This window comes from Lates calcarifer, linkage group LG8 (assembly GCF_001640805.2).
Source record: "Lates calcarifer isolate ASB-BC8 linkage group LG8, TLL_Latcal_v3, whole genome shotgun sequence".
NCBI classification, from domain to species: domain Eukaryota; kingdom Metazoa; phylum Chordata; class Actinopteri; family Centropomidae; genus Lates; species Lates calcarifer.
Window position 1 is genome coordinate 16970084 of NC_066840.1, and position 16743 is coordinate 16986826.

The 16743-nt window shown below is 42.4% G+C and overlaps 1 protein-coding gene across 6 annotated transcripts in view; it reads left to right on the forward strand.

The window, feature by feature from the left end:
* The first annotated feature begins 2266 nt into the window (after positions 1 to 2266).
* pcdh19 (protocadherin 19) overlaps positions 2267 to 16743 on the forward strand; it is a 55648-nt gene continuing 41171 nt past the window's right edge. The window contains exons 1-3 of one of the 6 annotated variants that reach the window (XM_051072483.1): positions 2281 to 2550; positions 2747 to 5754; positions 8571 to 8916. In XM_051072483.1, coding sequence (XP_050928440.1) covers positions 3608 to 5754; positions 8571 to 8916 — 2493 coding nt within the window. In that variant the 5' untranslated portion in view covers positions 2281 to 2550; positions 2747 to 3607. Of the gene's footprint in view, positions 5755 to 8570; positions 8917 to 16743 lie in introns of all 6 variants that reach the window. The other 5 variants (XR_007813691.1, XM_018694174.2, XM_018694175.2 and 2 more) reach the window with 5 other exon arrangements.

The following is a 16743-nucleotide window of genomic DNA, read 5'->3' on the forward strand; positions in this document are numbered from 1 at the left end:
TGACATTAAGAATTTATGAGCTTAAAGATGCTGCTCTCCTTGTGCGGCTGCAACATGTCTTGAAAAGTGTTAAGGATGAGCAAACAAGTTGCTTTGTTGATACTTGCTTGTTTGTCAAGATGTGATTGCATTATGCAAGAGAAGAGAAAATATTTTCACTACAAGAATATCACATCCGAGGCATTTAGCAGTGACTCTCGTAGGAGACTGTGTGGCTTCATCATTCTGTTGTACAACAGGATATTCAGAGATGGTGGCGTCCCAATTATACACTTTTAAGGATAATGATTTCCTTTGCTCTTGTAACTTGTAAGATACAGCCACAAAAGTGTACATATACATATATTCTGGATTATATTAACAGCTTTATATCAGCAGTGTCCATCTAGTGCCCTAAAATAAACCCAGTGAAGCTGCTGCTATTGATCCTGGAGCATTTATTTGCCTGACACAGGTTAAGTTTTGTGCTGATAAAAACATAAATAAATAAGGTAAATTACATGCCCATATTACACAACAATGACCTTATTCTCCTTTCCATATAGAGTTCAATCACTCCTTATTGATTAACATGATTGGATATGGCTTAGAACTAATTCATCTCTTGGACAGCATATTAATTGTGGTCAAACTGTCGACTTCTATTCCAATATAAAGAGGAAATTGATTTGCCAGTGTGTTTCATTGTTATTCTTAGGGCACGCCGCTGTTTTTCATTGGGGTGAAACAGTCTGGGGGTAAAATGAACCAGCTGGAATAACAGAATCGAGCGGCGGCTGCGGACGCTAGGTGTCACCCTTGTGACTTTGAAATCGGCCTGCCCTCGACAGGATGTGGTGGTGGCAGCTGTGCGCGCTGGTGAGAGGCAAGGCAGGCAGGCAGACTGGCTGCATGGGAGGGGTGTGTGTCGGGGTGTGTGCGTTTGGGGGGAGGGGGGTGGACCGGCTGTGAGCGAGTGTCGCTTCTATCTGAATGAGTGAGATTACAGGGAGGGTGATGAGAGTCTGCAATATGTGCAGGAATACAAGAGGAACTTAATATTCACCCCCCTTTTCCATTGGCGGAGTGGATTTCTCACCAGTGTTGCCTGACATGTGACGGCAGTGAATTGTTCACATCATAAGGAGCGTCAATATGATGTCGGTCTGAATTACATGGAGATAAGGGAGAAGGGACGAACAGAATAACAGCTAATAATTGATTTGTTGTTCCTTTTCTTATGATGATTAGCGACAGACTGGAGGTCATAGTCCACCCACCTCATTATTAACCTTTATAAATACGGACTCTGCAGCTGACAAACATAGACGATTTAATAACAGTGAAGGCATCTTATTAATTTTCACAGGATACAAGTATTTCTCTATTATGAAACGTCTTCAGTTCATTTTAGGCTGACGTCTGTTGGTGACGTGTTCATTCAAAAGCACTGGATGTGAAATTCGGTTCATCACATATCAATTACAGTAACCAGGTATGAGTCAGACCCCTGGTTGTGACCTTACTGAAATCAGTTACTAGCCAACATGCAGTCTTGACATTTAATATGATATTCAACTCTGTGTGTCCCAGTGTGTTTTGTGTAATTGTTTGGAGGGTTCAAGGGCAGTATTAAGTCGAAAAGCCTCGAGGATTTTTATTTTCGTGACAGCCAAAAAGCAAGGAAAAACGTAGAATATGATGTATCGATTTAGCCTATAGCAAGATTTTACTCCCTGTCTGTTGCTACATGGAAGCCATAATCTATAACGTTTGTTCATTATTGCCTCACCGTGGTGGCTGGTGTTGCCTAGGTTCAGACACACGCACATTAAAGGCAAGAGAGACACGTAAGGGGTACATATGATGTAACATAATGCGTACAGTTGCAACGGCTGTATAGATCAACAGGCCTGCACTTGACTTGAAAATACGCAGTGTAAGGTGCCGGAAAACGCTGTTTGTTTCCACGGTGACTCTGCCTGCTCCGGCACAGAGGTTTCTAAACTTTTGACATGTCACTGAGGATCAAACAGATCTATACAAGTCCGCAGCTAACAGTCAGGATCCCCACTGTGCTGTAAAATATGACTTGTTACATATAATTGGCCACTGTAGCAGAAGAGAAAACAAGGGCACATCGGTGAAAAGTTATCCTTAGCATCTCCTCTCTGCCTCTGCTGGGGGAAATTAGTCTGTTACTCCTTTTTTTTCCCCCTGTGGCACTCGTGGGAAAACTCTCGAAGACCCCTGCGGGTCCCCAGACCCTAGTTTTGGAACCGCAGCTCTAACGATCATATAATACACAGCTCCGTGTTTCAACTTGTACGCTGTAATTGCCCGTTGAGTCGTCCATCTGCAGGAGAACAGGTAGTTGGCCGTGTTTCATTTCTGTACTTTGCCCCACCCACCAGCAGCTCCCAGCCCTCCTGTGTAACCCCTGATTGGCTGAGGGGATTGCGGGTCCTGAGACTGAGCGCTCGACTCGGAGCTGCGCGTCCGCCAGTGTGCACCAGTGAAGCGAGAGGAGCGCTTGTTGGAGTCAACTAGACAGCCTACTGGCAACGAGTGGTGATTTCTTTTTTTTTTCTGCCTCAACCCAGGCTGGATATAGGCTACTGTGCCTCTACTTTGCTGCAGCCCAATATGAAATGCGTTTTGTACATACAGTAGGCTCTTGCATCGTTTCCTCCCACTGGCTTTTGGCTACATTTTGAACGGATTTTTTTGTATGTGTTGCATGGACTAATTACCGGGATATGTGCAGCCTTTTCCAAGTGAGATACGAGGAAAATTAATTAGTAAGTAAAAGCTTCAAGACTTGCGGAGGGAATGAAAGACGAAATCTACTGGAAATAAGAAGGTAATCGGGATGAGACATTCCTGCAATTGTACCCCAGTTCTTTAGTCAAAGATATCTGGACTTAAGCTGTTGAATAATTTTGTGAATGCAGTTCCTTTTAGATTTTTTCATCAGATGTGCAGTTTGAAAGCCTATAGCTGCCGTCCGAAGAGGAAATTTTTACCACTGCTTGTAATATATCACACACAACAAGATGTTTATCCAAAATGCGACTTAAATATTTGCTGGAATCAAGGCGGTGAATTTAACACGGACTTTTGAACCCCGTTACTCCATCTGCAGGGAAGATTTAAGAAAAAAAAATTGTGGACTTGCTCACAGGAATTGTCATTTTGTCTCTCTGCAGTTCGAGCATTTTTTTCTCTCCTCTCAGCCCACTTGAAAATGGACAGTTCATCATGAGTCATTTGTAAGACCAGTTTGCCGCTTGATAAGAGCTGCACGGATTTACACGGCTAAATCACTGTTGTGAGAAGATTCAGCATGTTTTCACAGATCTGTCGTCCCCAATGTTTCGTCCGCTGCAGTAGACCGGAGGATGTGCTCTGCTTGAGAAGAGTAAAATAGGCTAAGGCACTTGTTAGAATTATAGCCTTCATACCATGATATAATTTGCATACACAAGAGCCATTCCTCACCCAAACACTTTTCTGGACATTTCAATGAAATGATTCATTTGGAACATTTTTGCTCTTTTCTCTGACGAGCATTCTTGTGCGTAATTATCAAGGTTTTTATTAGGCAGAGAAAAACTCAACAGGTACAATGCAAACCAAGGAGATGGAATTAATACAATTAATTGCTGTGTTCCTCTTATTCTGGGTCGGGGCTGAGGCTGTTATCAACCTAAAGTATGGAATAAACGAGGAAATGAAGCCCGGGTCAGTGATTGGAAACGTGACAAAGGACGCACTAAAGCAAGGATTTCAGATTGCACCGCAGCCCCCGTACTTAAGGGTTATTTCCAATTCAGAACCACGATGGGTGGAACTCAGTCCAGCCGGAATCCTTACAACCCAAATGAAAATAGATCGGGATGTAGTTTGTCGACAGAACCCAAAGTGTATTATTTCCCTAGAAGTGATGTCAAACTCTATGGAGATCTGTGTCATCAAAGTTGAAATTGAGGATTTGAACGATAACGCACCCAGATTCCCAACGAGCCACATTGACATTGAAATTTCTGAGAATGCCTCCCCTGGTACCAGGTTTCCCCTAGAGGGGGCAAGCGATCCGGACTCGGGGATCTTTGGAGTGCAATCATATTCCATCACCCCGAATGAGCTTTTCGGACTAGAAATAAAGACCAGAGGGGATGGGTCCAAAATTGCTGAGCTCGTTGTGCAAAAATCGTTAGACAGGGAGACACAGGCCCATTATACATATGAAATCAGCGCAGAAGATGGAGGAGACCCTCCAAAGATAGGCGCGGTCCAGTTAAATATCAAGGTAATTGATTCTAATGACAACAACCCTGTTTTTGACGAGCCAGTGTATACAGTTAATGTGATGGAGAATTCCCCCATCAATACATTAGTCATAGACTTGAACGCGACGGATCCTGACGAGGGCACTAATGGAGAGGTTGTATACTCGTTCAACAGTTACGTCACCGAGAAAACGAGGGACGCGTTTAAAATTGACCCCAGAACCGGGATCATCACAGTCAACGGCGTTTTGGATTATGAAACCACGCAAATATACGAAATCGACGTCCAGGCCAAAGATCTAGGTCCCAACTCTATCCCAGCGCACTGCAAAGTCACAGTGAATGTGATGGATACGAACGATAACCCACCTGTCATCAGTTTACTCTCACTGAACACAGAGATGGTGGAAGTTAGTGAGAACGCGCAGCGGGGATATGTCATTGCGCTAGTGAGGGTGTCAGATAAGGATTCTGGGGCAAATGGCAAAGTGCAGTGCAGGCTGCAGGGCAACGTTCCGTTCAGACTGCAAGAATACGAAAGCTTCTCCACCATACTAGTGGACGGCAGGCTGGACAGAGAGCAAAAGGACACATATAACCTGACCATCCAAGCGGAGGACAGTGGCATCCCTCCTTTACGCGCCACAAAATCCCTGGTAGTCAAAGTCACAGATGAAAACGACAACCCTCCCCACTTCCTCAAGCCACACTATCAAGAGATGGTGATGGAGAACAACCTCCCCGGTTCATGTCTGCTGGCAGTATCAGCAGAAGACCCGGACCTGGGGATGAATGGCACAGTTTCATACTCCATAGTCCCTGGTGAGATTAAGCACATGGATGTAAACACATATGTCAGCATAAACCCATCAGGGCGCATTTACTCCATGAGATCATTCGACCATGAATACACCAGGACTTTTGATTTCAAAGTTTTGGCCAGAGACAATGGTAATCCCTCTCTATCTAGTAATGCCACGGTGCGTATTGTGGTGTTGGATGTCAACGACAACACACCTGTCATGACAAACCCTCCTCTGGTTAATGGCACGGCGGAGGTTTCCATCCCAAGAAACGCGGGGGTGGGTTACATGGTGACCCAGGTGAAAGCAGACGACTACGATGAGGGGGAGAACGGGCGGCTGACCTACACCATCTCAGAGGGGGACAGGGCTTTCTTTGAAATCGACCAGGTGAACGGAGAGGTGCGCTCCACCCGGATGTTTGGAGAGAACGCCAAATCCACCTACGAGATCACAGTGGTGGCGAGGGACCACGGCAAGCCCTCCCTCTCCGCCTCGGCCTACATCGTGGTGTACCTCTCACCAGACCTGAACGCGCAGGAGCCTATTGGACCTGTCAACCTGTCCCTCATCTTCATCATCGCCCTGGGCTCTATCGCAGCTATCCTGTTTGTCACCATGATTTTCGTGGCGGTAAAGTGCAAGAGGGATAACAAGGAGATCCGGACGTACAACTGCAGGTACTGCCCGAATCTCGTGTGTGTTTATGTGTGTGTGTGTGTGTGTGTGTGTGCATATGAGAGAGTGAGGCAGAGAGAGAAAGAGAGAGTCTGTGCGCGTGACCGTGATCGTGCCCGATACTGCGAGTTGTCAGTGCATTGCTTTTTGTCATGCAGCATGTAGAGGCCCGACTGTGAGGACTGCAGATTTCTTTTTCTCCACTGCTGAATCTGAGATAGACTGAAATAAACCCGGCTGCTTTAAATCAGACACATTCTGCTGAGGCCCACTGTTCCGTGTTAGGGAAACGTGATTGATTGATTTAATCCCTCCATTGTAACCAATTGACTCATAAATATGACGCTTCAACTGTCATGTTCAATTTGCGGGTGTGTTGCCGGACAATTAACGTCCCACTGGTTCAATAGCAGTCCCAGACATTTATTATTTAACGTCCACCATGGCTGATTGGCTGTTATCAGCTTTAATCTGGTGTGATTATAGACAGTCCTTCAGGATCATTCAGATTTACCTCTATTTTCTTTTTTCACCACAGAATATCAGAAACAACTATGATAAATTAGCATGCTATATATTAATAATTTTTTTAAAATTTAAGATTTGTTTTATAAAATCATGTAAGTCACATCATCATCATTAACTGTCAAGCCATTTTCCTGGAAAGGAGCAGATTATTATTTTCCAGATTTTGCATATCAAATAGTCTGTTTTGTTCATCAATCTGAACATCAGCTCTGGCTTTGATTTCCCTGTGCCACATTACTACTATAAATTTACATATAGATTGGATTTGAGAATTTAACCTGAAGCTATAATCATATTTTGCTCCAAACATAATTTTGTTGATTTGAAGTTAAGTTAGGCCACATTTCAAATATGTAGCCATGAAACAAAAAACACTAAAACTCCCCCAATATTGTTCAGATTTTTTTCCTCAAAATTGATGAGAAATTCAATTTTTTATTCTCATGTAATGTTTGTTTGAAATAATCCCTGGTTTTAGGCACCTTTCAACATTTTGTTAATTACAGAGCTTGGATGATGAAAATTATTCTGGTTCTCTTTCTAGGAGCTCCGTTGAAAATTCTGTCACAAAGTGTTAGTACTCCAGTTTCAAGAGTGACCCAACCTTTAGATTGTTAACAGTGGGAACTCACATCTCTTCCCAGAAGATACATACTTAAACTGCGCTAAATGTGGTGTTATTCAAGCCTGATTCGTAATAGTGGGAATACTGTTTTGAGATCAAAATGCAGTATCATATATGTATATTTTTTTTGGGGGGGGGGGGGGTTTCACCTTTATTAATAGGACAGTGAAGATGAGACAGGGAGAGAGAGCAGGGGAATGACACGCAGTAAAGGTCCAGCCGAACCAGGGGTCGATCCAGGGACCAGCTGCTTAAGGAACTTAAGCCCATGTGGTATGCGCCCCAACCATTCAGCTATGAGGGTGCCCCTGCATTGTCATATTTTTAAAGTTAGTTGTATGTTTTGTTCAGAGAGGAAACACAGATAGACAACAACAAGTTCAAAATTCAAAACTTCTCTCAGTACTTTACCCTCCTAGTGTGAGCCACTCTTCCTGCTGGGTGCTTTAATCAGCACTGATGTGTTCAGCTTCTCAGTCCTCACCTCGAATATGAGGAGCAGTTATCTCCAATTTATTGCTTGTCCTCTGTCAGTCTGTCTGACTGAAGATTTCCCCTCCCAGATTTCAATTTGGGCACAGAGTAGAGAGACAACATGTTAGAATGATAAATGAAAAAGAAATGGAGTATTTTCAACCCTTGCAGCTGCCCATTTTCTTTCCTCTGAATCAAGGGGGAGCAGAAATGGGGGTGGGAGCTGTTTTCAAGATGCAATCTAAAAGAAAAATGAAAAAGACAAACTACAATGGTGCTTCTTAGCCAGTGTGATTTTAGAAGCGACAGAGGATTAGAGCTGCATTTTAGCAAGGAACAGAGGCCAGTGGGGGCTGGTATAGCAGAGCCGTTCCAGACAAGATGAGAGAGAGGAACAGAGACGTTCCAGATATTGCACTTTCATGGGCAACTATAGTTTTGTTGTGAGCTTTAACGGGAAATAAACCATATGCTCTATGCCCTAAGGTTAAAAATGGCCTCTTTCAAAGTTTGAAGTAATGCAGATTGTAGAAGAAAAAAAACATAGCAAATTATATGGAATATGTCAAGTGAACTTTGTAGTCATCACTATAGAGCACATAGCATCTGTTCTCCTGTGGAAAACTGCAAGGCTGTGCGAAGAATGGATATTTTCCCCCAGTCTGAGGATCCTTTGATAAAACATGGCTGTGTTGCTCATTTGCTCTTATTAAAGTCAAAATACTCAGTTGAAGTTTGCAGCAGCCACTGAGAGCAGCTAAATGAATTTGAATCTGCAGTTCTCGTGCACTCCGTTTTGCCAGTGGGCTCACTTGATAATGAAAGAAAAAAATGGAATTAGTGTGGGTTGTGTGCTTTGAATATGATTGCATATACCAGTGGTGCTGCTGAGTACCAGCGTGTCCTTTTGCTTTGCTTTTGTGGTTTTTGGCATGTTTGCATATTGTCTGCCTGTTTGTGACATGTCGATTGTTGAGCATGCAAACGCAAACAAACAAGGGATGACAGCTCCATTGCAAGCCGGGAGTGGAGAGTCACCTAAGTGTGCTGTTCCACCCCTGGGCATGGGCAATGCGCCTTTGTCTGGCACCCATGGTTGAACAGCGCCCTAGCCGGCATGGCGGGCAAGCGTTTTGACCGTGTGGACAGGGGAGGGGGAAGGCAGAACACTGCTTTATTGAGTCTGTTCAGTTTCTTCTACTTGCGCAGGGTGGCGGAGTACTCATACGGCAACCAGAAGAAGTCCAGCAAGAAGAAGAAGCTGAGCAAGAACGACATCCGCCTGGTGCCACGAGACGTTGAGGAGACGGACAAGATGAATGTGGTGAGTTGCTCGTCTCTCACCTCCTCGCTCAACTACTTCGACTACCACCAGCAGAGCCTGCCGCTGGGCTGCAGGCGCTCCGAGAGCACCTTCCTCAACGTGGAGAACCAGAACTCACGCAATGCAGCTCCCAACCATGGCTATCAGCACCCGTTCACTGGGCAGGGCCACCAACAGCCAGACCTCATCATCAACGGCATGCCACTGCCAGAGGTGAGATACAATCCGCTGTGCTCTGTCCTAAGTCCTTGGCTGGGCAGCTTTGGGTGTTATGGGTAGAGGAAAAGGGGATGGTTGGTTTTAAAACTGATTCAAACAACTAAATGTGAGTTTCATCAGCAGAGAAGAAATAGGCAGCTCTGTTAGGTTTACTTTTTCATTAATTGTTATTAATAGCTCTCCTTGATAGTGCTGAATCTCAAGAAGATGCTATGCACCACCTTTAAACACATTTCAAGGTCTAGTGATATTTAGCATTCCATCTTACCACAGATTATAGTGTCAGTGAAATGTCTGTCTGTTACTGATGGAAAGCTGAGCTATTTGAAGTGGCATTTGTGACGTTATGCCACTCAATCTGAGCGGAATCCTTCGAGGCATTTCAAGGTGCCGAGACACTGGAGCTGACCTGTGACTGAGAGCACTTTGCCAAGCAGAATTTGGAGGCCTGACAAAGTGGATTATTTGGCCTCTCTTACTCCACTTGTTTACTTTTTTTTCTCCTTTTGTGTGTGCTGAGCTATTGCAAAAAGAACAGGAGTTTGAGCACCTGCCAGGTGTATTGACCCAACTAATCAGCTCCACCACACGTCATTTCAGGTGCTAGCAGAAAGAATAATCATTGCTTAAATGCTTTATCTGTGTGTCGTCCGTTTGGCTGCAGTCTTACCGCATGGCCGCTCTGCACAGCCAGCCATTGAATTACCCTGACATATACCATGCACGGCTCCAGTAGAGCAGTGGCGGTCTGACTTGAAAGACTATTCGAGCTGACAGAGTGTATGCCGACCAGCTGATCTTTAGTTTATAGATTTTCCTATGTATGAACTGGTCTATTGGATTCTTTGGGCAGCCTCCCTCCCTCTCTTCATGACCCACTTCTCCTTGATCCCATGGGAGAAGGGGACATTTATGTTTGTGTGTGTGTGTGAGAAAAAACGTGCATCAGTGTATGTGTTTATATAAGAATGTGTGTCAGGCTCACTCCTATAGACAGCAGTAAATAAGCTCCAGCTCCACGTACACACACATGCACACACACTTGTAATTGATGACTCCAATCTCCGTTTGACATTCAGTGGGGAAAAGGTGGGGGCGTGGGGTTGGGAGTAGGGGTCTTAAAACAAGAAACACAAGATGGATATTGATGTATTGACTGGATGATCCAGAGAGATCCAGGCACCGATGGATCCTGAGGGGTCAATGAGACCTACTTACAGGCATGCTGATTTACTGGGCCTGTCTGAGCTGGTTCCGACCGAGCGTGTGTGAGAATAACACAGGTGGAAAGAATGAGAAATGTTGTAGGGGGTTGTCCTGTGGCATTATCCGGTCAGTGGAGACAGAGGTGGGGGATTCAGCAGGTACATGCGGTGACCCGTATGCTGTGATTGCATTTGCTGGTAGGTAGCGCTATGCAGGTCACCACCATCCTTTCCTCAGCCAAAAAAAAGAAGAAAAAAAAAAGTGGGTCTGGCTTTGGAAGGAAATCAACCACCTTTGTAAAAAAAAAAAAAAAAAAGCTCTAGCAGCATCCTGTCTCTGTGGCTTAACCATCCAATAAAAGCACATTTGCCGCAGGATTAGGAGAGCCTTTATTTGTTTCAGCTAATGAAAAAGTGGAGTGGAGAGGGAGACAAATAGGGTTGAAGATTGATTTTGATGATTCCATATGCAAAGCTTGGAGTTGTCTTGATAGAGCTGTGTGAGGGCAGATAGAGAGATAAGGAGGGATGAAGTGGGCAAGGGTGAATGAGTCTTAGTGCCAGGTGTCTGAGCCCCGACTACGTTTTCTTATTTTCTTAGAGGCAGTTGATTGGTTTGATAGAGGCTGGGCCTGTTTAGCATGCAGCTTCCGTCGCTGTCCGCCTTACACATGATGTTGACAAACATCTCTTTGACCCGGCCTTTGCTTATTTTCCCTTGACTGAGAAAAGAGTGTGTGTGTGTGTGTGTGTGTGTGTGTGTGTGAGATTGAGAAAGAAAGTGAGGAATAGCGAGAGCATGCGTTACCCTCCAACAGAGTAACCCCAGTGCAACGACAGTTGTCATTGTTTTCTTTCCTCCCCATTGTGACATTTGCAAGAGACAGAAGCTCTACAGTATGTTCAAATGTTGCTCTTAAAATGAAAAATGTTTTCAGTATAATTACAATACCATTTATAGCACAAACAAACAGCAGTGAAATGACTGATAATTGCTTTGTTACAATGAGCAAGCTTGGGCTTGAAACCACTTGACTCCACAAGTCCTCAACCCATATCCCATTGACTGGCTAGGACACACGAGTGGCTGCACTGTTGTGATTACTGAGGCTGCTTTGTCCCAAAAAATTGTTTTCATCCTGAGGGCAACCTCATAATTATCCATGATTCATTTATCCTCAGCGGAAGAGCGTTTTGTTTTTACACCAGGGCACAATGATGTCTCTGTGTTTGTTTATTTTCCAAACATGTAGTTTAAAATTATCATAGCCATCAGAATGTGGATACGAGGTCAGATTTGGTTTGCTAATGCCGGAAAAGAGGATATGGGTTTGTGTCGCTTTGTAATTTATGTTTTTGATGGATGCAAAGTTCTCCTCTATTGTTAGTTTATGTGGGGCAGTGAGCATCCTGCTCATGCTGGAGCAGCTGGAGTCAAGCTTTTCCTGCTTCAGACAAAGCACGCTGGCACACACACGTATGCACACACGCACACGCAGCAGACTTGGCCAAGATAACAGTGACAGGTCTCCCCAAAGGCCTCATACCTGCAATTGCATTGTGTATATTGTATTCTCCCTTGTGAGAATGTGTACCAGTATATATACCTCCCTGAACATTGCTGTCCATTGTTTTGAGAAGCATCAGCTGTGAGATGTTTGTTAGACCTGCCTGTGGTAGCACTAATATGAATGCTCACAGGAGAATAGAGCTGTCTTCCATGGCTTAATTATAGTGAATCACTTGGTGGGGGAGACAATTATACAGTAAAGGAATGGCCTTTGGCTAGAATGTGTTTTTGAATTTGTAATGTGTACTAAGGCTTCTTACACCTGTGATTCCAGATAATGAGCATAGCAGGAAAATAAGTTATCTCACTTTATTGATTGTACTTATTCAGGTAAGAGATTGCAGATTTTTCTTTAACAACAGATAAATGAATCAAAAAAGGGTGATAAGTGAATTAGACAAAAAGGTGGTGCTGGACTTTGCAATACATGGTGTAAAATGTTCAGTATGCGGTGGAGGGCGCGCAAGCACATTTTTAGTTAATTGATAATCGATGCAGTCATCCCCCAGATTCTCTTTGCGCTGTTTCCTTAAAGATACTGTAGCAACAGTGCATACTTCTCTGTGATGCTGTATTGTGGTATATGCCATAGTGTCAGGTTCAGATATACATTATTTGTTTGTTCAGCTCTCATCAGTCAATCGAGGCACCTTAAACCAGAAGATGAAAATTGAAACAAAATAACTGACAATGTATTTCAGTGCACCAGTCTTGCTGTTAATAAGGGAGACGTTTTGATATTGCTGTTGGAGGAGAGACAACAGGGAGTGGTTCCAGCGAGGCTGAACATCCCTCGCTATCACTTCACATCAGGACAATATGCATGGGAGCATTCAAACGTGTCATATTGAGCATGCAAAGTAGATGTCATGCTGTCAGAGCACACTACACATCTGTTGAAACTGCCAATCTCCCCCCACACACATACTCATGAATACACACACGCGCACAGTATTTCTTATGGAGTGTCACATTTATTTGAAATATGGGCTGTGACATTATCATTTACATCATTATGACCAGCTCAGAAATCTCAGAGATGGAGAAATGAGAGGCATAATCCAACATTTTTGATAATCGAACATTGTTGTGATTCTGCATTTAAAGTACTCTTTTAATGTTGTTGTGATATTGTCATCATTCCCTGGTGTTTAAGATATGATTAGCTATAAATGTCTCTAATAATATTTCCATAATAGTTTCTGTTATTTTAGTGCTCCAGTGTTAATGAAAATTTTACCTTTACTGCAGTTCGTAATGCTTATAACTGTCTCCTCAGTTTAGACGGTTATTTTTCACTCATTTTAACAGGTTCTCTTCTTTTTTAGTCAAGACGATGGTGTAGCTGATCAGTGAAAATTCAAGCTTTATTTTCAGTGTATATTTACACACTGTATTGTTTGTTTGTTGACCTGAACAGACTGTAATTGACAGAAAGCAAAGGACACTCAAGTATTCAATAAAAGCGTAATTGGGAGAGGACAACATGGAAAGCAGAGAAGCAGAAAGTGGAAGTAAAATTCTGCTTCTTGTCTCGTCTCAGCTCTCACATTGTTCCTGAATGCATGCATTAGTGCAAGTGGGTACTCTGGCTAGAACTTCTTTCAAAATGTAAAAGTTTATAGTCTGATTTTAGTTTTGCTGTATCTGACAGCTTCGTATTTACAGTTGTAAGTGTGGTTTGGAATGAATGTCCGAAATTTTCAGCAGAACTAATTGAAAAATATCCACTGTTATGGTCTAGACATTTAAAACAGGGTGAAATTTTGAATTATGTAAATGAAAGTTATGAAAAAATCTAATTCCTCTGTCTCTGATGTACAATAGCAGTTTAAACCAGTCCCTGTTTACATCCAGGGAATAAGACAGAGGGATTTTAAAAAAAAGATATAGATACATTTTTGCAAAGAAATTATTGAATATTCAATGTAATCACTATGAATTCAAAGCACACTGCAAAAGCTACAGATCATACAGTAAAGCCAATGTCTTTTTTAAAAAAAAGCTTCATGGAAAAAATACAGAACCTCTTCAACTCTGAACAGTTTGTCAGTGACTAATCATGGTAGGAAAGAAACAATGACAGATATACAGATATTGTGCAATAAGGGAAGGGATACACAACTGCTTGATCTTAAAAGTCAGTGGTTTTTTAAATATATTTTTGATGTGTTGGAGGAGTGGGAGGTGTATGTTACATTCTTTAAAGTCTCCTCATTTCAAAGGGTTTGAGAAAGAATCGTTTCATCTCCAAAAGCTTCAGATGCGCGCTGATTGAGTGGCAGATGAACCTGTTAATTATTTAGAGAGGTTATTTGTAAGGTAGAGACTTCAGAAATGCTCTGCTTTTCAAGTGTCAGTGTTTATAAGGTGAAATAAAGCCTTGTCTGTCAAAAATAAATTAACAGTGTGACAGTGATGTACTCAGTGCCCTCTTATTACATTCCTCCTCTGGCTCCTCCCATCATGTTTAACACACGAAGCTGCTGAAGCTGTGGGGTGATTTAGTGACATTACTCAACAAGATGGTTTTCACTTCATGCACAACCAGCGCTAGTTTTACACTTGGTTGGGTTTTTATAGCCTTGACCCCAACCCGCAACACCCCATCACTGCACGTCATTCTCAATGTAGCGGAGGTACAATGAAATGACATAACAACCCCAGGCAGCCAGTCGCAAGCATCCAGGCCCGCCGGGTTGCCACCCTCTCGTTGGGATCAGAGCACCCAGCCAAAAGAGCTTAAGAGTCAAAACACATGAGTGACGCTGTCTGATGTACACTTGTCACTGTATGTGTCCTTAACCACATGTGACTGGTGCAGCGCATACAGAGGGAGTAATACTGTAGAGAAAAGGCAAGGCCTAGAAAAACAAGGAGAAACAGAGAGGGAGAGAAGAGGGGAGAGAGATCTATTTATAGAATCCCAATGATTTTTCACAACCTGTATTGCTGCTGCCTGAAACATGTTATTTTTCTCTGTAAAATGTGGTGTTAGGATGAGGATGAGATTTTATTGCACAAACCATATAAACCCCCTATGGAAAGCAATAATGACACTTTTCTATTGTTAGTACATGATTTTTTTTCTTCCCATGAAAAAAAACAAATATTGTTATTATTTCGATGTACCTGCAAACATGGAGAATGGTATTAGGAAAGGATAGCGGTTAGAAGATAGTTTTGAGTTTTGCACCAATTCTGTTTCCTTAAAGTCCATCAGACTTTTTTAAGCTGTTCAGTGGACTCACACTCAAGCATGCAATTGCATAAAAATTAATAAGTCAAATTATGTAGTTTTAATATGTTTAATCATTCATCCATCTTTTGAGATAATTTTACTTGGCTCAAGACAACAGCACTGAAAAGGAAAATATATTTTTTAAATTACTTTAAAAGCTCTGTCATGTGGAAAGAATTAACTTTCGTTTAAACCTCTTAAACATCAAAGGAAGTAGATTTTTTTTTAAACATCCAAAAATAATACACATAATGGCATTAGTAGTCCCACAAGTTATGTTAAAAGATTTTTACTGGACACAAACCTAAATGCAAAAAGGGGTATAATGGCATTGGGCTTGATGGGTCCACCCGTAAATGAGAAAAGGCTAAATGGAGTGAAGGAAATGGACATAGTGATGATGTTTATCGCTGGGGAAGGGGACATCATTACGCACCTTGTTAAGCCCTGCAAGCAATGCTGCGTGGACGTAATTACCCATTTAAATGAGTTTCCCGCGGCGTTGTTTTTTTATTTCTCAAATTAAACTCTCTGACACAAATATGCCGCATTGTGTTTTCTTTCATGGAAATCCTTGGACTCTCCAGTCCCATCGAAGAGGAGGTTAATGTGTAGAAATTTACTGTTAAGAAAATGGATTTGTGAGGATGTTTTAAAGCGATGATATACAGCCTTTCACACATTTTCTTGCAAAGTTTGTGTGCCAAACTCCTGCAGTTTTTAGCTTAAAGCAAAACTAAGGTGTAGTTTTAAAGAAAACAAGCAACACCAAACAAGAGTCAGTGAAACTTATGACAAGGGAAGGCTCCAGGAGAATAAAAAAGTAAGCCAGTCTCTCATTAATGCAGATTTTGCTGCCTGTGGTGGGAAATGCCTGTAGTTACATTAATATAGGATTGAAAAGGTCAGCCTGCATATTTAAAAACACAAACCCTAGGACTTGTTATGGCCAGGAGTGAAATCTATTTGTGGTGGAAGCTCACAATACTATTTGCAATGTTATATGTAGGGTATATCAAGAGTCTGTCCCTCTGACTTATTGTACAGTGTGTACTGACATGCAGTGTAAAAAAAACTTTAAATTCCTTCATTATATATTTGTCCCTCCTTGCAGATAACAATAACAACTCAATCAACAATCAGTCTTTGGGGATATTATTTTTTCTCTTCTGATCTATTGTGGAACCATAATGTTTTTCACCAAGTAAACAAAAGGAGAGAAAAGTTATTACAGTTCTCTAGTAATGACAGTTATGATTTGAGTGTGCCAAAAACTCATATCATCCAAATGTGCAGAGAGAAAAGGTATTCACAGATATCAGGCTTGTAATGTTTTTTTTGGGTTAGGTTTTTTTTTTTTTGCTGTCCTGTCTTTGAACCGTGGGTTACCAGACTTGTTGCCACATTGTTGAGAGAGTTCCCAGGGCTTTCTCCCAAGTGCTGATGCTGTGCTTTTTGAGTGACAGGGAAGTGGGGGAAGGGTTTGTGTGAAACACAACAATGCTCACTGTGAATGGAAACTTTTCCAAGCAGCCAGCTCTGACACCAGGGAAGAATGACCTTTCCAAGTGTCCTGTTTTTTGCCTAAAACAAAGAGGGAGCAGGAGGATGTTAGTTAGCATTTCCCCCCCATCAGATTAAATGTCAACTTCTGCATGCATAATTGTAGAGTGGTAAAAGAGGAAGACTTGAAGTGAACCAATTTGCTGGTGGATAGATGAATCCTGAGCTTAGTTATTCACTGCATTGCAGATATTGTCATGGTACTTTCAGTGTCATCTGCTTACATTTTACTGTTTTAATTA